Source organism: Lepisma saccharinum, chromosome 22 (assembly GCF_977018435.1).
Source record: "Lepisma saccharinum chromosome 22, izLepSacc3.1, whole genome shotgun sequence".
Taxonomy (NCBI): Eukaryota; Metazoa; Arthropoda; class Insecta; order Zygentoma; family Lepismatidae; genus Lepisma; species Lepisma saccharinum.
In genome coordinates, this window is record NC_139250.1 from 27,906,485 (window position 1) to 27,933,026 (window position 26,542).

The 26,542-nt window shown below is 43.2% G+C and overlaps 2 protein-coding genes and 1 non-coding gene across 3 annotated transcripts; 1 reads left to right on the forward strand and 2 right to left on the reverse strand.

Annotated features, from left to right (window-relative positions):
- Positions 1–15,338: 15,338 nt before the first annotated feature.
- On the reverse strand, positions 15,339–15,411 carry TRNAK-UUU (transfer RNA lysine (anticodon UUU)). The gene has a single exon. It is a non-coding gene; the product is annotated as a tRNA-Lys (tRNA).
- A 4,482-nt stretch (positions 15,412–19,893) lies between these two features.
- LOC146004790 (death-associated inhibitor of apoptosis 1-like) lies at positions 19,894–20,766 on the forward strand. The gene has a single exon (XM_083143814.1). The coding sequence runs from the start codon at positions 19,894–19,896 to the stop codon at positions 20,764–20,766; it is 873 nt and encodes a 290-aa protein (XP_082999940.1).
- Positions 20,767–22,873: 2,107 nt separating this feature from the next.
- On the reverse strand, positions 22,874–24,208 carry LOC146004791 (uncharacterized protein F54H12.2-like). Its single transcript, XM_083143815.1, has one exon. The coding sequence runs from the start codon at positions 24,206–24,208 to the stop codon at positions 22,874–22,876; it is 1,335 nt and encodes a 444-aa protein (XP_082999941.1).
- Between the last annotated feature and the right edge of the window lie 2,334 nt (positions 24,209–26,542).

Genomic DNA, 26,542 nt, shown 5'->3' on the forward strand with positions numbered 1-26,542 from the left:
CCCTCTCTCCTATCTCCCCTCTCTCCATCCTTCTGTTTCTCCTTTCTCCTCTCTTTTCTTTTCTCGCTCCTATCACATCTCTGTCTTCCCTCTCTCTCATCTCTCCCCTTTCTGTTTCTCCTTTCTCCCCTCTCTCCCTCTCTCTCTCTCTCTCTCCTTTTTGTGCCATCTACCCCTCCTATCTCCTCTCGCTCTCTCGCTCTCTCCCCCCCCAAGACAGGAAGAAGATTATTGTTAACTTTTTCCAAATATTGGTTCCAAAATCAATTATTCATACATGTCTAATTTTCTATTATTTTTACAGGTATAAAAGGGTTCAATGAGGGGATTTGTATTGAAAAATGAAAGTTTGTTTATATTTTTTATTCATGCCATTGGTTAAACAATAAGTACCCTTCTTGCCTCACGTTTCCCTGTATGTCTATCTCCCGTACCACTGTTCCTCTTTTTCTCAACTTTACCTCTGTCTCCACACATGTCTTCTGTCTCTCTGAAATTCTATATCCCTCCATCAGCATTCCCTATCACACATACCTGGCGCCCTCTGTGTGGGGGTATTTCTTTCTATTATTATCTACTTCTTCTCTCTGTCCTTAACCCTGTTTCTATTTTTTTGCTATTTTGCGCAGCTTTTCTATTTCTCTTATTATCCTTCATTCATCCATATTTTCTTCACATTATTCTCTGCCAAGCTTCCTTCTATTCTCTCCATCTTTCTCTCTCGTAGCCTTGTGATCGATCTCTTGTCGGGCCGAGCTCCGAGGCTGGGCGGTTGTCACATCGGGCTAAAACGCAAGGGGTCCCGGGTTCGAATCCCGGCCTTGGCATGAGTGTTCTGTGTAAGTGTCTTCGTCAATTTCATCACATCATCATCACTCATCCTCATTTTAGCAACTAGTCAAAAGTGGCAGAAAAGCCAAGTAAAATGAACCATATCAATGAGCAGTAAAAAATTATTCATCTATGAGTATGGCTAAGTATTGATAAAATATTTGGGATGAGCAGATACCGATGTCGGTATATAGTTACAAACAAGTATTAATATTTTGAACAACTTTTAATTGTGGCAATTTTCAAGTATCGGTATCGGTGAGAATATCGGCATCGGTATTGGTGGGTATCGGTGAGAGTACTGGCATTGGAATCGGTGAGAGTATCGACATTGGTATCGGTAAGAGTATCGACATTGGTATCGGTGAGAGTATCGACATTGGTATCGGTAAGAGTATCGACATTGGTATCGGTGAGAGTATCGACATTGGTATCGGTGAGAGTATCGACATTGGTATCGGTGAGAGTATCGACATTGGTATTGGTGAGAGTATCGACATTGGTATCGGTGAGAGTATCGACATTGGTATCGGTGAGAGTATCGACATTGGTATTGGTGAGAGTATCGACATTGGTATCGGTAAGAGTATCGACATTGGTATCGATGAGAGTATCGGCATCGGTATTGGTGAGAGTATCGACATTGGTATCGGTGAGAGTATCGACATTGGTATTGGTGAGAGTATCGACATTGGTATCGGTAAGAGTATCGACATTGGTATCGGTGAGAGTATCGACATTGGTATCGGTGAGAGTATCGGCATCGGTATTGGTGAGAGTATCGACATTGGTATCGGTGAGAGTATCGACATTGGTATCGGTGAGAGTATCGACATTGGTATCGGTAAGAGTACCGGCATTAGTATCGGTGAGAGTATCGGCATCGGTATTGGTGGGTATCGGTGAGAGTACTGGCATTGGTATCGGTGAGAATATCGACATTGGTATTGGTGAGAGTATCGGTATTGGTGGGTATCGGTGAGAGTACTGGCATCGATATGGGTGAGAGTATCGACATTGGTATCTGTGAGAGTATAGGCATTGGTATGGGTGGGAGTATCGGTATTGGTATGGGTGAGAGTATCGGCAATGGTATCGGTCAGAGTACCGGCATTGGTATGGGTGAGAGTATCGGCATTGGTATTGGTAGGTATCGGTGAAAGTATCGGCATCGGTGGGTATCGGAGAGAGTACCAGCATTGGTATCGGTATCTGCTCGAAGTGGTAACGGCTCACCTCTAAACATTTTAGAACTTCATGATTCAATCTAATAAATTCAAAAATTAAGCGTGCAAGAAAAATCTTTATGCCTTGAAAACCATACGCAAGAGACAATGTCCCAGCGTTACGTAAGTCAATCCCAAACCATTTTATTAATTGGCCCGGAGAATCACGCGAACCGTCATTAAAGCAGGGGCTTACTTAATAATCCATTAGGGCTGCTTCATTAGTCCCCGCGGAATTACAAGGTTCATATCGAGAGGGAAGCATTGCATTAGGGGAAGGCGCTCTTAGCAAATGCAGTCTTTTAACGCTGCGGCTTGGCAACAGAAATTCTCCTTCAAAATTCTGAATGTTCGCAGTCTTCCGGACTGAGTGAAGAAATAACACAGCAGGGTTACTGTTATGAAATACAGTAATTATGGCAATGATGTATTCAACGACAGTCTTAATGGCCCAGAAACGGGAAAGAAAACAACAAAACTCATAGAAATCGGAGTTGTTGGAACTTCCTGCTATATTTTGTTTATGGTTGCTTTCAGGGGTCACCTTAGTATGTTCCTTATGTCAGCTTTCTAGTGCAATTAAGCTTTTTAGCATGTTCGACTCCCGTTGAGTGTACTTTACATCGTTTTGGTACCTACAGTCGTTAGGTCGTCGCCGTACTCAAGAGGTTCCGGGTTCGATACTCGGTGGAGAGACAAGCTGGTTCGGATCCCACTTTAAACTGTAGATCCAGTCCTGATTAGCCTTAATGTTCATAAAGTGGACTTAAAACACCAAACAAACGCAGTTGTTAAGACGTCTGACTATCATGCGTGAGACCCGGTTTCGATCCCCGGCGGGGGAGAACCCGGAATCTTTTCCACCTGTTCAAGCGGCTCCGGCGCCCACCCAGCATGGTATAAAACTGGTACTTGGAGGAAAGTCTTGGGGGGTAAAGACGGATAGGGGCGTGGTGCTGATCACATCACCCCCTACAGGCCTTCATGGCATGGTGCAAGGCACAGGAGAGCACTTTACTTCTACTTTTTAATGTAACAATAATTTCTCAAGAAAATATAAACTTTCTCGTCTTAACCTCCAACAATTTATAATAAATTTGAATATTCTTTGTAGTCTTCTCTCTGTAAAATGTAGCCGAGTGATTAGCACATCACGCTGCGACGCCAAGGGTCCTGGGTTCGAATCCCGCTCGGGCTTGATTGTTTGTGAATGTCCCTTCATCAATTTCATCACTCCCCATCTTCGAAAATTAGCCAAGAGGCACAAAACGCGAAGTAAAATAAACTAAATCAATCAATCAATTAAAGCTCTCTGTAAAAGAAACTAACATGAACGAAGCTATATGGTATAATAAAAATATTTTTCATTACTAACAGTAAAGTAAGATAACAAGATAATTTATCTTTTAAACAAATGGAAGTCGATTTGCCGTTTGACTGCTACGCTGGAGGGTCTGATAAAATGGGTACCTTGGAGGTATAGAGGCGGCTGGAGCGTGGTGCTGATCACGAATTGCCGTGCTTGCGAATGTGTGCGGCCTTACCTCCACATACCCTCCCCCGACACCTTTGCTTGAGACCACACAGCTAGCGTGTTTCACATTATTTCGAAATAAGTGCAGAAGTACAAGTTTTATTTCTAGATATAACTGAAAATTAATAGCTACTTACTTATGCCGGTACTAGTCCCACGTATCTTCCCATTGTCTATTTTTATATTTTATCACCACATATGGTTTGCATCTACATGTCATTGCATCGCCTCTCACTAGATGGTGTCGTTTCTTCTTGTTGCTATGAGTCCATTTTCCAAAGCTTACTCAATAATACACCACCTAGACCTATTCTTGTTATTGTAACAATATTGTGACATATTATTTTGTCAAGAAGCAATTAAGTTCTTTTTAAGGAAATGTCTGATAATGAAATGGTGTTATCATTTAAGTATTTGCTAATAATGTGTCTGTTTTCATCAAAATAAGTAAATAAATAATAATGGTGGTTTGGTATTGTCCTAAATGAGTCTCAGTTTTCATTACAAGTTTCAAATGAGTACTGTGTTTATTAATTGTTTTTAATTTCACTCTAATAATTAATTATTTTTGTCAAGGTATACTTAATGCTATTTTCAGAGTCAGTATTTCAGCTTTAGAAATATCATAACGATTCTTCATTTTTGGCTAATTTCGAAGATGGGAATAAATCGCGATTAGATTATATGAAGTGAGATCAAAGGACAATCACACATGGATTTCACTACAGAAACCCCATAGAGCATCGTTTCTCAACCTATGGGGCGCGACCCGCTGATGGGTCCCAACGGGGCGTTTGGTGGTCACGAAGTCTGGCTCCAAAATGTATTTACTGTGTCTTAAAAACCTATTACATTAAGTTACTAAGATGTATTGTTTTAACAATTTCTATTCAACCCGTGTTGTACGTAGTCTAAACTCTACACTTCTGTTATTCGCGCTGTACCATCGCTTCTTACCGGTATATCTCAGTTTCATTGAATTGGTGTTGTAAGTCCACTTTGTGCACAGTAAGGCTAATCCGGACTGGACCTACAGTTTAAAGTGGGATGCGAACCACTATGTGTCTCCACCGGGTATCGCAACCGGGACATCTTGATTACAATGCGACGACGCTACCACTGCGCCATCTGGTTTCTCAATTTCAGCATGTGTGTTTAGTTAGTTTTTACACTAGAGTAAAATAGTGTTTCAAATTATACTCCGTCTCAGCTAACTGTGGAGCAAGCAAACGAAAACAAGTGTCTGCGCAAGTAGTGACGCGAGACGGCTCCACCAATGAACACGTGAGAGGAACGGAATTGCGTGGAGTGGGGGGAAAGCGACTGAAACTACCAGCCTTCCCATCAGTGTCTTCTGCTTCGCTCTGGCCAATAGATTTCCCTCGAACGGGCTTTAGAGGGCTTTGAGAAAAGGGAAATTTAATTCTAAACGCCAAATTTCCACCTGGTGGTGAAAATTTTAACTATTTCTTTTTCGTCAGCTTTCGCTTCTCCATGTTCTCCATAGCATCTATATCAAGTTTAGTGTTGCCCACGAGACGAGACTTTGGCCTGTCTCGTCTCGTTGAAATGCTGCCTCGTCTCGAACATATTCGTTTGTCAAAGAGAATAATGATTAATCTCGTCTCGAATTTTTAAAAGCCTGTCCCGTCTCGTCCCGTGGGCAACACTAATCAAGTTTCAGCTCAATCCGTTGCTTCCAACTGGGTCCAGAGTAGGGATGGCCAAACGGATCCGGATCCGAAAAATCCGGATCCGTTCGGATCCGGATCCAAAAGTTACGGATCTGGATCTGGATCCGAAAATCCGGATCCGGATCCGAGAGTTTCGTATCTCAATCCCATTATAATATTACCACTCCTTAAAAGGTATTATGATCTTCGATTACAAATAAATTTTTCATTAGTTAGTCCTACAATAATTTTTTTCAAGTGTTGTTCCTAAAATACTTTGCTACGCATCGGCACGTGCACAAATTATACAATTTTTCTACAGTTACAGTTTTACAAATTGATATATGCAGTGTTATATAATTACAAATTATAAGACTAACAAGGGAGGTGTTCTAAGTGTCCCCCTCCGATTTCCATGAAAATTGGAAGGTTCATAGTGGAGCCCAATGGAAGAAATACGTATTTTTTGTTTCAGCTAAAATACTGTCTTAGGTGCAAAACCCCCTCAAATGTCAATATGAGGACAAATTTAAGTAGGCATCTGACCTCTTTGTCCCCCCTCCGATTTCCGTGAAATTTGGCAGGTGTATAGAGAGGCTCTATGCCCCCTGTTTCTTCCTATGCCATATTTACGTAGTTTCGCGGTCAGATCCCCACTTCAATTTCTCCTCATCTTGACATTTGGGGGGGGGGGGGTTGCCCCCTAAAACAGTTTTTTAGCTGAAACACAAAAACACGTATTTCTTCCTTTGGGCCCCTCTATACACCTGCCAAGTTTCATGGAAATCGGAGGGGGAGACTTAGACCTCCCTTGTAAGAGTATTAATTAATTACAAATCGCGCACGCGCACACACACACACTATATATATATATATATATATATATATATATATATATATATATATATATATATATATATATATATGTATATGTATATTAGCAGGTAACAATATGTTATAAACACATTCTTACTTTCCAAAGAAGCGCATGTGGGATGTCAAAGGGGATCCGGATCCAGAAGTACCGGATCCGGATCTAAAAATTCCGGATCCGAAAATTTTTTGGATCCGGATCCGGATTTCGGATCCGCCATGATCCGGATCTGGCCATCCCTCCAGAGGGCTCTGAGTAGGGGAAATATAATTCTAAGCGCCAAATTTCCACCTGGTGGTAAAAATTTGAACTATTTTTTTCGTCAGCCAGCGCTTGCCCATTGTCTTCATAGCCTCTATATCAAGTTACAGCACAATCCAATGCGACTGAAGTTACCAGCCTTCCCAGCAGCGTCTACTGCTTCGCTCTGCCCAATAGATTTCTCTCGCTTCTCTGACACTATACGGGGCCTTTCTCCACAGTTAGCTTGGACATGGTATACATATTTACTTTTCTAAAATGTGTAAGTTATTTAAGCAAGCCTAAAATAGAGCTTCTTAAAGTACTCGATGCTAGCAAAAATATAATTATAGACTGGGTGCACACCCCTACAAGCAATTCTGACGGCGCCCATGCTTATGAGGTGTAATATCCTTCAACGTGGGTCGTGGGCTGAAAACGGTTGAGAACGAAACCTAATAACGAAGGCATTCCGCGCTGACGTCAGTCGACGATGGTGTTCAATACGGTGTGCGAAAAGTGAGACCCGCGGATTGTAGTCAAGAGGAAACCATTGCAATGGAATTCCCAAATACGCCCTCAGAGCCCTACAGAGCCCGTGAAACAACGGATTGCTGTAAAACTTGGTACAGAGGCTATGTACACCATGGGGAAGCGAATGATGACGAAAAACATAGTACAAATTTTCACCACCAGCTGGATATGTGGCACTCAAATATGTATACAGCGAACAACATCCCGGGAAATGCTTCGTGCGACCATTGATCACATTGATCACTTCCAAAGGGTGGTTTGCGTTGACAGGGCACATATTGAACACTGCTGTACCGACACAAAGACAAATTACTGGTTGTTCTTACTTCAGCGCCACATTTTAACCTGGTGGTGAAAATTTGAACTATATTTTTATCAAGGCATTCGTTTCCCCATCTTCTCAATAGCCAGTATACCAATTTTCAGCGCAATCCGTTGCTTCCAACAGGCCTTAGAGGGCTCTGAGAAAGGGAAAATTTTATTCTAAGCGCCAAATTTCCAACTGCTGGTGAAAATTTTAACTATTTTTTTCGTCAGCTTTCGCTTCCCCATAGCCTCTATATCCTATCAAGTTTCAGCTCAATCCGTTCCTTCGAACGGGCTTTAGAGGGCTCTGAGAAAAGGGAAATTTGTTCATGTTCTCCATAGCCTCTATATAAAGTTTCAGCTCAATCGTTGCTTCGAACGGGCTTTAGAGGACTCTGAGAAAATGGAAATTTAATTCGAAACGCCAAATTTCCACCTGGTGGTGAAAATTTTAACTTTTTTTCGTCAACTTTCGCTTCCCCATGTTCTCCATAGCCTCTATATCAAGTTTCAGCTCAATCCGTTGCTTCGAACGGGCTTTAGAGGGCTCTGAGAAAAGGGAAATTTAATTCGAAACGCCATATTTCCACCTGGTGGTGAAAATTTTAACTATTTCGTTTCGTCAGCTTTCGCTTCCCCATGGTCTCCATAGCCTCTATATCAAGTTTCAGCTCAATCCGTTGCTTCGAACGGGCTTTAGAGGGCTCTGAGAAAAGGGGAATTTAATTCTAAACGCCAAATTTCCACCTGCTGGTGAAAATTTTAACTATTTTTTTTTCGTCAGCTTTCGCTTCTCCATAGCCTCTATATCAAGTTACAACACAATCCAACGCATCAAACGGAGCTTCAGAGAGCTCTGAGTATGGCAACCTTTATTGTGCCCACCCAATGCATTAAGCACAAGTATGATATTCCTACCGAATCGATTGAAATCCCCGCCTAACAGCGAGTCTAATAGGAAAATACACTCATTACAAGAAGACCATACGTCGTCTTATTGACACGGAAATACATTAACAGTAACATATTCCAGTTATTAACGACGAAGGAAGTCAAAGTTGGGAGCACAAACACTGGAACACCCTATTACACATTTAAAGCAGAAAGTTGCATAAGGGGTCGATGCAAAGGAGACCGTGTAATTATAAGCGTAGCCTTTTTACTTAATATTTCATGTCAAGGAAGAGAACTTGTTGCTCCATTCTCAACGAGTAATTGCCGTCATTACTCAAATTGTTGCGACCTCTTGAGAATTACTTCGGCTTGGTCTAATGCAGATATTTTCGATGGTATCACTACTCTCTGGCGATTGTCGTAGGTAGTCTTGGTGACAAATGAGTGGGGCAATTATTCAAGTGTCCTTATCTTTAATGTAGTGTTTACGACGCACAAGTTTTCATGCTGCCTTGGATATGAAAGAGGGGTGGGGGTAGAAGTTTGAAATCAGTGGGACGTTCGCTCACGATGCAATTTGTCGCAATCGCTACTTCTTGGTGGGAAAACAGTAATTATATCCGCGTTTGAGAGGGTAGGAAAAATTGAACTCGCCTGAGTTATGCAACAAGGTGAGCTCGATAGTATTAGAACTGGTGGAAACATTTACACCGTTCTCTGAATTAACTTGGCTATCTGCGAAGCCTGAAGTCTAGAGAATAAAATACAGGAGAAAAATCGATCAGAAATTGTAAATAATATTATTCATATCAGTGAGATGATGATTCTGATTCTGGAGTTGACAACGTGATTTCTTATGAGTTGGCAACCTGATTTCCAATGAGTTGGCAACCTGATTTCTTATGAGTTGGCAACCTGATTTCTTAGGAGTTGGCAACCTGATTTCCTATGAGTTGGCAACCTGATTTCTTAGGAGTTGGCAACCTGATTTCTTAGGAGTTGGTAACCTGATTTCCTATGAGTTGATAACCTGATTTCTTAGGAGTTGGTAACCTGATTTCCTATGAGTTGGCAACCTGATTTCTTAGGAGTTGGCAACCCGATTTCTTAGGAGTTGGTAACCTGATTTCTTAGGACTTGGCAACATTATTTTGATATGAGTTGGCAACCTGATTTTCTATGAGTTGGCAACCTGATTTCCTATGAGTTGGCAACCTGATTTCTTAGGAGTTGGTAACCTGATTTCTTAGGAGTTGGCAACCTGATTTCCTATGAGTTGATAACCTGATTTCTTATGAGTTGGTAACCTGATTTCCTATGAGTTGGCAACCTGATTTCTTATGAGTTGGCAACCTGATTTCCTATGAGTTGGCAACCTGATTTCTTAGGACTTGGCAACCTGATTTCTTAGGAGTTGGTAACCTGATTTCTTAGGAGTTGGCAACATTATTTTGTTATGAGTTGGTAACCTGATTTTCTATGAGTTGACAACCTGATTTCCTATGAGTTGATAACCTGATTTCTTATGAGTTGGTAACCTGATTTCCTATGAGTTGGCAACCTGATTTCCTATGAGTTGGCAACCTGATTTCCCATGAGTTGGCAACCTGATTTCCCAGGAGTTGGCAACCTGATTTCCTATGAGTTGGCAACCTGATTTCCTATGAGTTGGCAACCTGATTTCCTATGAGTTGGCAACCTGATTTCTTATGAGTTGGTAAATTTATTTTTGATCATAGCCTAGGAGCACGTAACATAGTGAGATAGCCCAGACCCTGGACTCCGTATACGCCACTGGAATGATCATTAGACGAATCTAATGGAAGCAAAATGTTTGTACTTGAAAATATAACCAGTTTCCTATGTAGGGTATGTAATGTTTCATGAAATGAAAGATAACACTATAATCTTTGCTACACTATTGCGCAAATGGTTTCCTGAGACGGAGTTCTATAGCGCCAAGATATCTGTCTCTCTCTTCAGAAAATATGTGAATTATAAGCTTCCCCTATGGTCAAATCTGCCAAGATTATCTTGCTCGAATTTCCAGTCATTCTATCCTTGTTCCTCTCTCTCTCTCTCTCTCTCTCTCTCTCTCTCTCTATATATATATATATATATATATATATATATATATATATATACCGTGCGTCCATTTCGATCTTCAGCCGAGAGATCGGGAGAAGCGTGGCGGGCGACGCTGACGGAGATGCCGACATTTGCGGCCTGTAATGCCCGCTCTCTGTTTCCGGTTTATCCTATCTTGTTTTATATCTTTCTCTTTTCCTATCTCGTAGTCGCCTTGTAATCAAAGGGTCCCGGGTTATGTTTCTTCCTTCTTTCCCATCTCTCTTTCCTCTCTCTCTTCCTCTCTCTCCCTCTCTCTCTCTCACTCACTCTGTTTCTCCTTCCATAATTTATATCTTTCTCTATCTTCCCTTTTTCTATCTCTCTCTCTCTCTCTCTCTCTCTCTCACACTCACTCTGTTTCTTCTTCCATACTTTATATCTTTCTCTACCTTTTTTCTATCTTTCTCTACCCTTTTTCTATCTCTCTCTCTCTCTCTCTCTCTCTCTCTCTCTCTCTCTCTCTCTCTCTCTCTCTCTCTCTCTCTCTCTCTCTCTCTCTCTCTCTCTCTCAACGTCGTCGCCTTGTAATCAACTGGTCCCGGGTTAGATACCCGGTGGAGGCACGTGGAACAGTGGTTCGGATCCCACTTTAAACTGTAGGTCCAGTCCCGAATAGCCTTTCTGTGGATACAGTGGATTTAAAACAAACTTAAACAAACACTTTCCCTATCTTTCTTGCTCATTTCTTTCTCTCTTCTTATCATTTTCTCTCACCCTCTTTCCTTTCCTTTTCGTTCTTCCAATATTCTTTCCTGCCATGCCAGAGCTTCATATATGGTGATGAGTGTAGATGAGATGAAAAAGACCCATATGGTGAACAAGTGACACACTTGGAACTGGTCCCTTTAAAAAAAAAAAACTGACCCATGTTTATTATTTCACATCTCCTCCTGTCAGCTAATCAAAGGCTTTTACAAGCTTGCGTGTTCACACTGGAGTTGCCTCTTTTTTATTTACCTGATTTGTGACGGAACACCTCTGCCTACATGTTTTTTTTTGTGTTTTTTTTTTTTAGTTTCACGAAACTAGTCTTCGCCCAGTTCTTCAACAGTTCAGCTGAATTATTGCCATAAACCCCAAAAAAATATGTTCGAATGACAGCTTTGTTACACAACAATGCCATTTAAGAGCTACGTCAACTCATAATAATGGGCTTTTATTAACTGTGAGGTGGTTGGACAATCAGAACAGTGCATTATGTGTTTATTTTAGCGCCTGCCTGATATTTGTCCAATAATAACGTTTACTTTGTAAATAAATATTTAATAAACACATCATGATGTTAGATTGGGATTATTTCCGTAATATTTCTGTCTGTTGTGCATTTGTAGCTTGAGAACGAGTCGTAACTCCAAAAGCTACCAATCAGCAAGCGAGTTGCTGACGTCATCTCAACCCTGCGCCAATCGCTAACAGCTCTAGGCTGTTGGTAGGCTCGCTAGCTGGACGCGCAGTCATCTGGAGATGTTCGGAAAGAAATCTCACTCTACTGTACGTGAAAGGTGTAGTATCGACGCAAGTTTGAGTAAATATTATTTTTCCGTGTATTTTTCTTGTATTTATCGTCGCTTCTCTGCCACTCTGATAATCGTGATGAAGAGTATGAAATTGATGAAGAATGGATCGGCATAGTCCGCTATGTGCATTTTTGACGAGTGTGATGCACAATGTGGGGAGAGGAGAAGAATTATCCTCTTTGTATTCTAGGTCTAGGCAGGCCCGTACCCAGGTTTTTTTGAGAGGGGGGGGGGCAGACCTATAGGCGAATTTTCATAAATTTTCTCGTGTGTGTGTGTGGGGGGGGAGTGTGTGGAAAAGGGTGGTTAGAGAAATTTGCTCATTTTGCTACGAAATGTTGAAACATAGCATTTTCTAACCTACATGTATACAACCACGTGACAAATAATTGCAGTTGACCCTAACATTTGTTTCTGTCAGAGAGCGAAAAGAAAAATTGTATGATACGGGTAGACTACATGTATGCATAATGTAAACAATTCAAATAGCCTATGAAAAGCAACATATGGACGGGTTAAATTCACAGTGGTGTAAGTTACTTTCTAAAAGAAGAGACTTTGACACAAGAACCAGATCTATATAAGTCAATCTCTGAACAGAAAACGTGGAGTACGTCAGAGATTCATTCAACTGGCTACAGATGAGAGTTGAAGTTCTAGTGATAAAGGAAACATCTGTTGTGTTGATCAGCAAAGTGCTGTGAGTCAGACTTTTTTTCTTTTTAAGAAAGTGACTTGCACCACTTTAACTATAACCCGTCCTATGTGTGTGTGGGGTTGATAGTTGAGGGTTCACACCCACTTTCCAAAGTCCCTGTCTTTTCCAGATATTTTACATAACTGTGTAATGATTTAACATGCTAAAAAATAATAGTTACACTTCAACTTTGTAAGTTAATCATGTGTAGCAAGTTTGTTCAACATTTTTGAAAATAAATGAAAGAACCTTTTTATAAGCAATATTAGCCAAAAAGGAAGATTGTTGGGAAGAGAAAACGAAACGTCAAGCAAAAATAATTTAATTCCCCTGAATTTTCCAGGTTTTGAAAGCTTTTTTTTAAAAAAAAATCATTTGTCTCCAATGACCTCAGTCCTAGCTTTGTTTTCCTGACTCCTCCAGTTGTCCAGGACTTTGGAGTCAGTGCAAACCCTGTAAATAAATTATCTGAAGGGGACAGTGAAGTGACTTCACCCTGGGAGTGTGTCTGCTGGCGTAATATTGTTTCTATGGCGTATTTTCGCTTTTAGAATCTTATTCGATAATAAAATAAATGCCAGTAGCAACCAAGAAGCTATTAAATGGGGATGCATACATGTGGGATAGAAAATGTCATTTTTAACGGCTCGTTGGATCGAATTTTTTGGCCTTGATGTCATCTGCACACTGTGAAAGTTGTCTGTTGAACGGTCACACCACTGTGTATTTAGGTTCAAGACAATTACAGTAGAAAAGAAGAAACGTTGCAGTAAAACAAATTCCGATTGATAGAATTTCGTAAATAATAATGTACTTAATTTCTTGAGTGTTTAGACAAATAACAATATACGTATGTTAAAAGTACTTCAGGCAATGTCTTGCCCCAAAAATCTAGCAACGATTCTGCTATGAAGTGGACTTTCCTATTTACATAATATTAATACCCTAAGCCATTTGAGTGGCAGAATAGACATCAGTTGCAGAAAATCCCTGATGTTGGATAAAGAAAGCAAAGTTTTTTATCCTTCTGCTCAGTGGTGGCGAAAAGGGATCACAGACAATGTTGGTTGAAAGCTAAATGCCCTTATATGGTTGGTTTTGTATTGCAGTCATTGAGGATCTTTTCTTCCATAATGTAAAGAGTATAGAAAATTCCCCTCTATTCTAATTATGTGAAACATTAATGACACTGTACAAGAAGAAACCATTCAATAATCAAGGGGTTCCTATCTGTCAAGTGTCAAACAACTGTTTTTGACTCATAAAAAGTTCAGACAATTTTAAAGATGTGCACAGTATTCTACAGGAAGTCCTACATAACCAGTACAATGTCTGTAGTGGCGCAAGAGTCTTTCTTCCCTTATAGCAAGTAAAAGGAATGGACTGTCCCGACTAAATCGGAACGTCTGATAGCCTTGTATAAATGGTTATAGAACTAAAATAGCCGAATATTGCAGACTGCAGACTTCTAGAGCCTGCCTCTGTCCAGAAACGACCTATTCATTTGCGTAAGAACTAAATCGAAATTCATGCAAAATTTGAAAAACTGTCAACGCAATATTTGGTGGTTTTTATACGTTGAAATTAAAATTTTTCATGGCTCCAGGGGGGGCATGGCCCCTCCTGCCCCCCCTTTGGTACGGGCCTGGTCTATGCTTTTTATTTTTTTGTTCTTTGTTCTACTTCATGTTTATATGATACTTCTTTCGCTTGAGAAACACTGAACTTTGGCCTAAAGCACGTACCAGGTGAATTTATCCATATATAGCTTGCGTGAATTGGTTATGGAAACCATAGGCGTACCTGGTAATTTTCAAAGGGTGAGGGCAAACAGCTATAAAACGCCCGATTATAATATGAAAATGGAACAAAATAATTATATTACCCTACGTTATTCAGTAAAATGTCATAATTCCTCGTCGGTGTCCACAAAATTAAAATACTACAATAGCTGAATTACTAATGTTATTTATCACATGAAAACACAGTGTTTCATAAAGTGCGCAGGTTTTAAATCGCTTGCCGTCTTTTTGTTTGAAGGTTGGCAACATTGTTCTTATCATTTTTGTTATCTCTTATCATTCCGTTATTAACTGAGCAATTGTTTTCTTTTTCAGATGTTCAGTTGAGTTGCCATGGAACGGTTCACAATCGAGCAACGCGTCGTTATTTTGAAAACACATTACAGAAACGGGGAGTGGTATGCAGAGACAGTTCGTAAACTGTCGACTATGCGGTACCTATGCATTGTTTGCTTAACGGTTGTTTGTTCCTGGTACCCCGACAACAATAGAAAAGTACGGGAAATCACATATCCACGGTTCCCAGTTCATCCAGAGCAGGCCACTCCCTGAACATCTGGGGGGGGGGGGAAATTTTAAAAAATTGGTCAGTTAATAATAGGAATGATAAAAGATAACGACAATGATAGGAACAGTGTTGCCAACCTTCAAACAAAAAAAATGACAAGCAATAAAACCTGCGCACTTTATGAAACACTCTTTATATTGCGTGAAGCTATTGCATATAAGGTGTTGAGCACCCCTTGAAGTGGAAGTGGGGGATATTTGCTCAACTCATTGTGATAGCTGGGGGATGATACTATGTTTAACATGGTGACAAATGAGGTATGAGTTCTTGAGTTCATGTGCAAAATTTACATATGACTGATACAACAGGTAATAGGAGTAGTTGTATCATATGCTATAAAAGTTGTTTACCTTGAAATTATGCAAATGAGGGTAGATATTTAACTTTGGACGATGGGGGAGGGTGTAGGCGAGTATGACGCAATCGTACGTGAGGTTACGTAAGTATCCGAAAGCGTAGGAGTTTGTAGATGAGCATAAGAAGCGATGACGTTGTTTGAAAAAAAAAGCTTTCGCCCGAACAGGGATTCGAACCCTGGACCATTAAGTTAAAAGCCTAATGCTCTACCGCCTGAGCTATCCGGGCGACAAGGTATGAGTAAAACATGTGTGTGTGTGTGTGTGTGTGTGTGTGTGTGTGTGTGTGTGTGTGTGTGTGTGTGTGTGTGTGTGTGTGTGTGTGTGTGTCGTTGACGTAGGTGTTGCGAAAAAATACAAAGCTGCTGTAGATGTTATAGTTTATTGGTGATGTGCTACATCGGTTTCCCTGGCGCTGCTGATTCGTGTAGACGATGGTAAGGTCCGTGCTGATGGCAGGCGGTATCTGAAACGAGTGATAGAGAAGAATAAATAAGACGAAGTTATAAATCTGGAATGTGTTTTCGTTATTGAGAAGGAAAGGCGAGTAAAATGTGAACTGAATAGGTAATGAGTGTTAGAGTATATACAGCCGGGAATGTGGTTGTTTAAGAGTGGGGGAACATGTACAAGGTGAGTGAGATGTTTGTTTCGCAAGGCCGGCGAGTCTGGAGCCGGAGGCGTTTGTCGGTACAGCTTTGTAGTGCGTTGCGCGACGTTCGGGAATGTGGGTTAGTAAAAGTGGTTTGAATTGTCGTCGTCGGAGGGATAATGTCAAGGTGAGTGCGATGTCTGTAGGTGCGGCAAGGTTGTCCGGTCCGTGGTATGTTGTCAAGGTTGTGAGCATAAGATGTAGATGGGAGTGCGTTCCGTGAATACGTAAGTGGTGTTGTCGGTACTTGTTTGGGTAATGTGTCCTTGGCGTAAGTGTATATATTGAGAGTACAGAGCCGATGTGTGGTGTGATTTTGTTTGCATCCGCAGCAGGTTCTAGCAGTAACGAGTAGGTAAATATGTGGTATTGGGGGGAGAATGTGTTTGGTTCGAGTGGTACGTTAGAGTATGGTAATAATATAAACGTTTTGTATCGTTACAGGTTGGATTGAAGGTTTGTTTGTTTCGATTGATTGTGTTAGGTCAAACAAAATGTCGAACAACATGTTATATTGGCGTTTTTGTGTGGACGTGGAGATTGGTGGTAAAGGGGAGATGTTAATAACAATGGGTAAACACGATGACGCCGATCCGTTTTCGATGGCGAAATGGTTTTACGGACCAAGCGATAAATGTAGGTTCGAAACGAATGTGGAAAATGAAAAAGTTCGTATGTGCGAGTCGTTCATGCTCCACAATAGATTACCTGCGTATAATCATTTTAGTTTCGTGACTGATGATGAGTCTGTGATTCGCGAGATGTTACGGACCGGGGAATTAAGTGGTCCGTACTACATTCATGCTGCGGAAGACAATTTCAGGCAAAAGTGTGTTTGTATGGAGAGGGAGAGGGTGAATTTTGGGAAGGAAGTGTGGTCGTTAAAAAAATGTACGACGCAATATGAAATTAGAAAAGGTAATCCGATGAAATTAGATCTAGAGCATATAAGTATGCCGAAAGGTACTCTATATGCTACTTTGGAGGAGTTTGTTAGATGTAAAGTGGGTGAGCATACGATAGGAAGAGTGGGTGGTTTCCAAAATTGTTTTATTTTGGATACGGGGAAAATGTCGCTCTTAAAGGAAGCTATGGATGCTGCGCACGACGAATTTCTGTATGGGTGGAATGCGGTGTGGGGGTATTTAAGTCTGTTTCATGGTCGTCTGACACCGAGACACACAATAGGGGATATGTTCATGGGGGACATGCCGGATGATATGAATTTAGTTGAGTGTCATTATGTGGAAAAAGATAAATATTTACCGATATATAGTGTGTTCGGCAGTTTTTTTGACCAACATGCTCAATCGAAAGAGGGTTTGTACTCCTCATTTTTTCCTGGCAGTGAGAATAAACGTGTGAAATTAACATCTATGTTATCCTCATTGACAGAAAGAAAAGAGGAGACAGAAGAAGAAGAAGTGGTGTCGACGAAAAGTTCAGAGAATACGAAAGAAGGAGGAGAAGAAGAAGACGAAAAAAAGGAAGATTCAATTGTGACCGTGGAAGATTCGTCGAGCACCTCGTCCCCGTCACTGTTAGCATCAGATTTATTCGCCAAAGAATAAACAAAGTACGGACTATAGTATGGTGAGTGTGTGTTGTATGTCTAAACAGTTTGTTACTTACCTTATGGAGAGGTTGGTGATCGTTTGCACACCAATGGTAAAGGGTCCTCTTGTTTGATCGCTGCTGTATGCGCTGCTATTCCCGTTGGATATAATGCCATAAGAGGTGAACGAGATATAGTAGAGGTTGCGGCGGGGATGTTAGCCCGCGGGACGAATGTGGAGGTCCGTGATAGAGGAGGAGGAGGAGGAGGATGTTGTGATGGAGGTTGTGGAGGGGAAAGTGGGGGCGCTGAAGGTTGTAAATGGGGAGGTAGTGGTGGTGGTAGATTCAGAGGAACCCCGTCACTAGGAGTCGCTGCAAATGGCAAATAAATGATGTCAGCACGACGTTCCAATACGCATGACGACTGCCAGATGACACGTCCGTCCACCTCAATAGTATCTCTCTGTAAGGTGTCCACGGTTCGAACCTGGACAGAAAACAAAACACCATAAGTATGTGTGTGTGTGTGTGTGTGTGTGTGTGTGTGTGTGTGAGCTGGATGAAGTAGTGTGATTTGTTTTGTATTCACAGGGCCCATCACCAAGAGTAGGAGGAGGATCACAAAATTTCCCAGGGGAGTATTGCCTACCCTGCAAGAAAACACACCGAGGCGAGCCTTGCGAGCAAGACAGCAAGGATAGTAACGAGACGTCGTACTATCTGCAATATATTGTGCGGAGGGAGCACACGAACGAATTTCTTCAGATATTAGAAGCGAACGCCATGCGCATAGAAAAGGAGATACAAGGATTGATCGCCCTGTATACAACAATGCAGCAGATGCGGAAGGAAAGTCCGGAGATCGATGTTTTTTTTCAAAATGTGCTACAAGATCCTGTAAAATCCCATTGGACCCTACGAAGCAGCTATGATTTGTACAAATTTTTTCGTAAAGAAAATTTTGTAGGTGTCGATAAAAACCTTGCGGCTAAGTACGATATGAAATAAGAATAATGGTGATGGTGTCGAGTACGATGATGATGTGTTTGTACACAACAATAGGTGAATAAAAAATCACTGACCGAGATTTTGTTGTTGTTGTTGTTGTTGTTCGGGGGTTCTGCTATGAAATTAAGTTGTGATAGAAAAAGAATACTTACACCAGCGATAGTGTTTGGTAGCTGCGACGACGAGGACGACGACGACGACGACGACGAAGAGTAGCGTGTATCCATGATGGTTCTGTAGTATGATTGTGCTAACAAGAAAATATTTTGCAGAATAAATACCGGTGATTGTGGGTCAGCAGCAGTGGAATCGGGTAGAGAAAGTACCTAAGAGGAGAATTACTGAAAGTTGTCTTGATGTAGGTTTCGAATATGTGTAGGTAATATGTTATGCGGTCGATTACATATGGTAACGTAATATGTTATGGGGTCAGCATAAAAGGTCAGAGTAGAGAGTAGCGGCGAGCGAAAAAAGAAAAAGAGAGACAGAGAGGAAAAGTGGAACAAACATGTAGTAATGGTTGCGAAAATACAGAACAAGTTAGGTGTGTGGTTGTCGGGACGAGGATTCGAACCTACGACCTTTGAATTCGAAGTCTGTCACGTAAACCACTCACCTAACTTGTCCGGTATGCATGCTTACATGTAATGTTTTGTATTTATCGTCGACCGTGGGAGACAGAATAGCGGCGGCGGCGGATAAGATATAGTGTTGTTGTTGTCTAGAGGTCCCACCGACGGCGGCGGCGGCGGGTTCGATACTCTGTGGAGACATAAGAAGAAGTATATGGTTCGATTCCCGATTAGCCTAGAGGGTTCGAATCCCGCCGCCGCCGCCGCCGCTTGGATTCGAGAAGCCTACTATAGCGTAAGGTGGATCCTGTTGCCTAAAAGAGGTCCCGCCGGCGGCGGTGGCGGGTTCGATACTCTGTGGAGACATAAGAAGAAAATGGTTCGATTAGCCTAGAGGGTTCGAATCCCGCCGCCGCCGCTTGGATTCGAGAAGCACACTATAGCGTAAGGTGGATCCTGTTGCCTAAAAGAGGTCCCGCCGGCGGGGGGCGGTGGGTTCGATTCTCTGTGGAGACAAAATGGTTCGATTCCCGATTAGCCTAGAGGAGGAGGAGGGTTCGAATCCCGCCGCCGCCGCCGCCGCCGCCGCCGCTCGGAGTTGGCTGACCGAGAAGCACACTATAGCGTAAAACGGGTCCAGATGACGTGTTGTGAAGAAGGAGATAGTTCGATTCCCGATTAGCCTAGAGAAGGGTTCGAATCCCGCCACCGCTCGGACTTGGTTGATCAGAGTAGACTGTAGTAGTAGTAGTAGTAGTAGTAACCTATCGGGTAGATAGATAGATAGATATGTTTCATAGGACACAAACCCGATGTGTGTGTGTGTGTGTGTGTGTGTGTGTGTGTGTGTGTGTGTGTGTGTGTGTGTGTGTGTGTGTGTGTGTGTGTGTGTGTGTGACAAGGCCAAGCATGGCCTGCGGCCATGCCTGGCATTGTGCGGGGGCCCCCTTCGTTTCCGGACGACCGCCGCCTTCGAGGAGGAGCAGGAGGACGACGACGTGCTGGGCTAACAGTAGTAGTAGTAGTAGTAGTAGTAGTGAGTTTCACGAGAGTGTATGGTATGGACGCCGCCGCCGCTGTCTCCACGTCTCCGCTGGGTACCGAACTGCAACGTAGGCTCGGAAGTGCCGATCCAAATTCCGTGTGCATCAACAGGAGGTACCCGATGTTTCCGACTTACGCCGATTACCAGGGTCGCCTGTCGACATACAGTCCACTTTGGCCCGAGTCGATAACCATTCGACCGGAGGAAATGGCGGACGCCGGATTCTTCTACAGTGGATTCGGGGACGTGGTTCGATGCTACTACTGTGGACTACGTCTGTATCAATGGCAGCGGGGCGAAAATCCATGGATAGAACACAGAAAATGGTACCCTCAGTGCATCTACCTTCGTCTGATGATCGCAGACGGTCTGTCTGCGGCGACGTCCACGGTCGTCGACGGCGCCGTCGCAGACGCGGAGCAACCTCCAGCTACAAAACTCTATAAAGGTATCTCTGGAGCAGCAACATCGGGAGCAGCAGCAGCAGCAGCAGCCGATTCCTCGGACGTGGATGGGGAAGAAGAGGAGGAGGAGGAGAAAGAGTTGGACGCAACGGCCGTTATCGCCCCTGCGGTGAATGTGAACATGGAGGACAATCAACACTGTGTCATCTGTTATGTGCATCAGAGACAGATAGCTTACCTACCGTGTGGTCATTTTCTGGTGTGTGCATCGTGTGCCGTGAAGACCACGGATTGTTGCGTTCTGTGCCGTGCACGTATTGCGGTTCTACAAAAAATATACATGTGAAATGAAAAAAACGTAATAAATGTGTATTAAACTATTTATTTTTTCTTTGTTTGTAGTGTTAGTACGTACAAGCTTCATATACTAGAGAATACATATAGTGATGTTAGTAGTAGTAGTAGTAGTAGTAGTAGTAGTAGTAGTAGTTCTGGTAGTCTCCGGTTTCATTGGGCGTGCCAGTGTCGGTAGTAGGTCTTCAATATAGGATGATACATGTGCATGAAGGTCTCCCATTGTCGTGCGTCCAGCAGCAGGATCTCGCCGCCATCCTGGAGGGTTACCGTGAAGTTGCGAGCACAATCCTGAATGATGATGCTGAAGTCGGGTGTAAGTACACATTTTACGATACGTCGTTTGCTGCAATCTAGACGACGGTCGTGAAAAATGTCTGTAAGAAGTCCCATTGATTTGGTTAATTCTGTATATTTGTCCGTGCCGAGACTGATTCGGGAACCATCCTTCCGGAACACGATCCTAGTGTCATCCTTTTCGCCAACAACGGAAACCTCGAAGGCGTCATCCACGGTGAAGAGAATTGCTCTGGGGTCGACGGCGACGGCGGCGGCCATTGTTGATGGTACTAGTAGTAGTAGTAGTAGTAGTAGTAGTAGTGGGTGACGAGGGTCTTTCGAGCAGCAGCAGCGACGGTCACAGGATCCCAAATATAACTGGTCGGGTGGGTATTTCACTTTGGGTATTTATGTTTGAAGACATGAGGCCACGTGCGCACGAATGATGCGCAGTAGCCCAGCACTGAGAAGGTCGATCCGAGGACATACGAGTGGGTGGGATACATCATCACGGCTGACGTTATGTTTTGCGACACAGTATCGCATGTACGCAGCAGCCTGTGGGTGTAACCCCTCGTAGTAACACATGTAGGCTGCCAGCGTGCGTCGTGCTCGTAGAAATCGTTTCAGTTCATCTTGTGTCAAGCAAAGTCGTTGGTCGCCCACTAGAAACACAAGAATGCGTTCTGAAAATAAATAGTCTGTATGGACGACCATCACGTGGTCGTCGCCGTCGCGGAGTACTCTTGTGTAACCGTCACCTGTTTGGAAAAATGTTATTATTTGGTTCCAGTTGATATTGAGCAGCAGGTCCCGGAAGAGAGTCCAACAGAGGGGTACATCTCGTTCTGAGAAACGAAGCAGCACCGCCGGGAAACACTTCTCTAGTCCATTGGTATCGCCGTCGCCGCCGCCAAGTTCGTACCCTAGAATTATAATTTTAGTTGGAGACAGATATTCTAGAGATTGCCGTAGGCAAATCAAATGCCCGCTGGTGGAGTTGGTGATCGTGGTGTCAGTCGGGAACGTCGTCGTAGTCGTCGTCGTTGTTTCCATTATCGACGTCCGCGATGCGTTTTCTTTGTCTTCTTCTTCTTCTTCTTCTTCTTCTTCTTATGTCGAATGGTCGCTGTTGTGAGGTGTTTGTCGTCGCCGCTGCCGTCGCCTTCGGTGTCGTCGTCGTCGTCGTCGTCGTCGTCCAGGAAGATGATCTCCAGGTGAGCAGTGACAGGTACCGCCTTCAGTTTCTTAATGTCTGCAACAACAGGAACAAGAGAAACGATCGATGAGTCTACAGCATGATTGCACACATTGTATATTAGGGTTAATGGTACAGCTAGTCGGGGTGGGAGTAGTGGTAGAAGGAGGATGCGAAAAATACGCACCAAACATTTGAATCGCGATGTGATCGTTTCGGACATGGTCGTTTGTGAAGTGTACGTGAAAGGGTCGTTTGGGAACTCGCATGCATTCGTGACGTAGGTATACGCAGCAATATTGACCGCAGACGGTACTGAACAAATCTTGATACTGACGTGGATTGTACTCCCACGATATGCAGTTTCGATTCATGAACCGGGCAAAGGCTGGCTGAATAGGAATGTTTCCGTAGGAGTCGAAATATTTGCCGTACCCTTCCTTGTCGATGTACACGGCGACCCAATGTTCTCCGTTTTTGGTGGACGGATGAGTGTTAGCAACGAGGGCTGCTGGTTTTTTTGTAACTACCACGTCGGCAAGAATATCACTCGGGTAAACACCGTGGAAAACGTCTCCGGTCACAGCATCTCCAGAGAGTACGTTGTGGATGTCGTACGTGTTCATCCGGAGTAGTTGTAAATGACGCCCCTCTCTTTTGTGACCTCCACCGAAGTATTATAGAGGAGGTATATCAAACACGTCATGGACCGTGTCAAGGGTGAATTGAATCTCGCTTCGATGCGTACCTCCCCTTTATCTGGTAAACTTCTGCATGACGGGTCATCGCATTGATCGGGTGTCAACTGGTAACATAACATGAAGTAACCGTTGGTAAACATTTCTCTGGTGATCATGTGCCCTTTGTCTGCATGATAAATATTTGTTCCTGTGAAGAGTGTATCATATGCTCGTGTGATGCCTCCATAGTTTCCGGATGTAAAGTTCGGTTCCAGGGGCGCCGTCTGTACCAGCTGGTCCTTGAGGTACAATGCAAAGTAGTTCAAGGATTCGGGTGTCAAATAAAACGGGTTCGTGTCTCCGCTCCCCACGAAGGCGTTGTTTGGAACCATTGTGAATATCAGAAAGGTTGGAATTGTTCCGTTGGTGATGTTGTTTAGTGTCAGGGATTTTCCTCCGGCCGGAACGGTGTAGGTTTTCAACTCGGATCGTTTGAAAAAATATTTTGCGTTACTCTTCTCTAGCGCTCTACTGTGTGCCAACAGGTAGGTTGGGTGTAGTTTAAAATGTGGAATGTGTAGCGTTGCTCGCTTGATCTTTATTGTTACCGGTGCATTTGGGGTGTCTCCCCACATGGTGAATTCGTTTTTCGCTTTGGTGAGCACAACCTTCAACTCGACGTTGTTCAGAAGGTACTTTTCTTGCTTGAAAAAATCCGCATGCAGGTTGGTGCTAAGTTCCACATGGTTCTGGAGTTCCGTGCTCTCCGTGGCGGAGGAATCTGCCCACTGAAACAACTCTCGTCTTTTTGCAAAACCCTCGTTTGTAGCAGCATTCGCTTCATTTTTTGTGTCCTTGTAGAAACATCTGGATGTGAGGTGAGTTTTCGCCGCATCCTCGCCGTAGCCGATTACCGTCTCCAGAAAAGCCTTGTAGTGGTAGTTGGTGCTCGAAAAGGTAACCAGTTTGTCGTTCAGATAAACGGAGCACTGACAGAAGAGCGAATGTGCCAGATTGTTCACAACTCCCCACTGTTTTGTCGTAAGGTCGTTGTATTTCAATAGGGTACCGTCCAGTTTTGTCATTATCAGGTCTAAGTATAGTTTGGTCGTAGCCAGATCTCTGTAGGACTCGTCCGTTCCTTGACTCACAAATTCTATAACATTTTGATTTTCTATCGAGGCTATAGGGTGACAAATCTCTATGTAATTATCCACAATGCCTGTTTGAATACACGGCTCCTCGAAAATATCCAGTGACGATGCAACACCTTCCATTCTGTCTCTAGGTGATTACGGCGGCGAAAATATATCCTTATGTCCGTGTTGGCGACGACGACGCTGACGCTGGGTTACTGTGGTGACCTTCTTCTTCTTCTTTTTGCTGCTACGGGTGGTTGTCTTCTTTTTCTTCTTTATTACTTTGGGTGTCTTACGCCGACGACGACGCTCGTTACCTGCTGTACTGACACGCACACGTTTGCACCCGACTTTCGACTGACCAACACGTTTTCGTTTCCTAGCATTTATACCGGAACCGGTCATGTTTTTTAATTTAGCTTCGGCTTTTGTCAGCAGGTTTGTCTTGCTTTCGTGTAGACGTTTCCGCACAATGTCTCGTACAGCTGCTCCGTCCGACGTAGCCACATCCGCTAATATATTCGCTCCGGTACGTAACGCCTCACGTCCTATTGTCTTGGCTCCGGACATCACAAGTGGTTTCACGGCGCGAAACAACCAAGGAAAAAACGATCCTAGGATCCCATGTCCGCGTTGATATCTCCGCCCCTGGTAATACGGTCCGATTCCACGACCTGTTTGCGCCTGCCGAATGTAGTAATCAACGATGGTATTGGTCATGATCGGGGTTCGTATCCAACTGTCTGGGGGTCGATTGATGCACGTCTATTTATTTATCAATCGTATAGTCGACGACGTGGACGTTTACGGAATTCCAGTAACACCATCGACGGCGAGCTGTTCCCGTGAAATGGTATAATTTCGTTCTTATCGTTTCGAAATTCTATTTCGATAGTTTCGAACGAATATCTGGTGAGTGGGTAATAGTGAACATTTCGAAAGTCATGCTGACCGGTGTTACCTGCGCCGGCGGCAAAATCGTGACATATGGTTCGTAGGAGTCGTGCTGTAGCATCCCCCACGATTTGATATGGGATCAAATCACAGTATACACATATCAGTTGCGTGTTGAATGGTGTGACCGTTGACGACGTCGATGTGTCCTCCTCCTCCTCCTCTACGTTTTTCTTTTCTTCCATCGTGTACAGAACTTGTCGTAACGTGTTTGCCGTGTCGATCATCACGTCTTTCACTTCGTCCGTACTCAGGCTGTCGGGAATCAGGTTGTGAATGTTGGCTAGTAGTTCCTTCGTCGATGTGTACAGCTGCGGTGGTAGGTTCATGATCACGTCTCGGCCCACTTTAATTCTGTTCGCTGTGGATAAAATTTTCACACTGTTAACGTTATGAGGAAAATCGTACGATTTTGGTCTCGAATACAAAATGCTGTTTTCGTTCGCCGCCGCCGCCGCCGCAACGACCGTGGCCACCAAGGTTTCTCTGGCAATAGGTAACACCGTAAATGTTCTACCGTCGTCGTCGTCGTTGTCGTCGTCGTCGTCGCCACCGTCGCCCTCTGATCTTTTATGTCTTTTTACCGAAGGTTCCTCTTCTCCGTATACTCCTCCTCCAAAGATAGACTCGATATCGTTTATAAAACCATCCACGTATTTTCGTTTGTTTGGTTCCTTTTTCAAATCTCCGAACATAACCTGAGCAAATTCACCGACATTCGCGTACTGCATAACCGGAAACGTCAACGACCTCGTCTCATCCAACCGTACTACGTTGTCAAAATACAGAGGATATGTCACCTCCACCAATCCCACTTCCCAGTTTTCGTCCAATTCTATTGTTTCCGGTAATTTTGTTGTAAAATGTGATATTGTGTTTCCAGGGAAAATATCCATCGAACTGTTCGAGAAGAGACGCACGTAAAATCTCTCTATCTTTTCCATTTTCTCCCTTTCTACTGCGGCGACACACGATGAACGTTTTCTGCAGGTACCCACGACGAAAATGTCGTAGGATACCCCAGCCACTTCACTTTATATTCCAATCGCCCGTTTCGTTTCCGACGTTGCAATATTTTTTCGATCCTGTACTCTTTCTCCTCGGGAACGATGATTTTCTGTAGTTCTTCCGTGTAAAACGATCCGTCCAACACGTTACCTTGGAGATCTTCGACCAGATAAACTGGAACAGGTTTACGTTGAATTCTTCTGTGTATTTTGAAATGTTCACGACTCCAATTCGGTACGTACCCCTTTTCGAAAGGTAATTTCACCTTACTCACTCGTACCGTATCTCCTGTACGAAACACTTTTTTGTTTTTTGCGTCGGCGACAAGCGGCACTGGTTTCGTCGACGACGACGACGACGAACCTTTTTGTAAATTTTTCCACACCACATACACATTATGTTCGTTGACGTCGACCGGTTTCATACCTATACTTCTATGATACGAATCGTTGTATCCTCGAACTAATTTTCCCAGAACATCGATATACCTGTACGTTCCACGTGTGGTAA

Bases quoted from the DNA above. Each gene is read 5' to 3' on its own strand.
- LOC146004790 (XM_083143814.1), top strand. From the start codon at position 19,894: ATGCCTGGCATTGTGCGGGGGCCCCCTTCGTTTCCGGACGACCGCCGC.
- LOC146004791 (XM_083143815.1), bottom strand. From the start codon at position 24,208: ATGGAAGGTGTTGCATCGTCACTGGATATTTTCGAGGAGCCGTGTATT.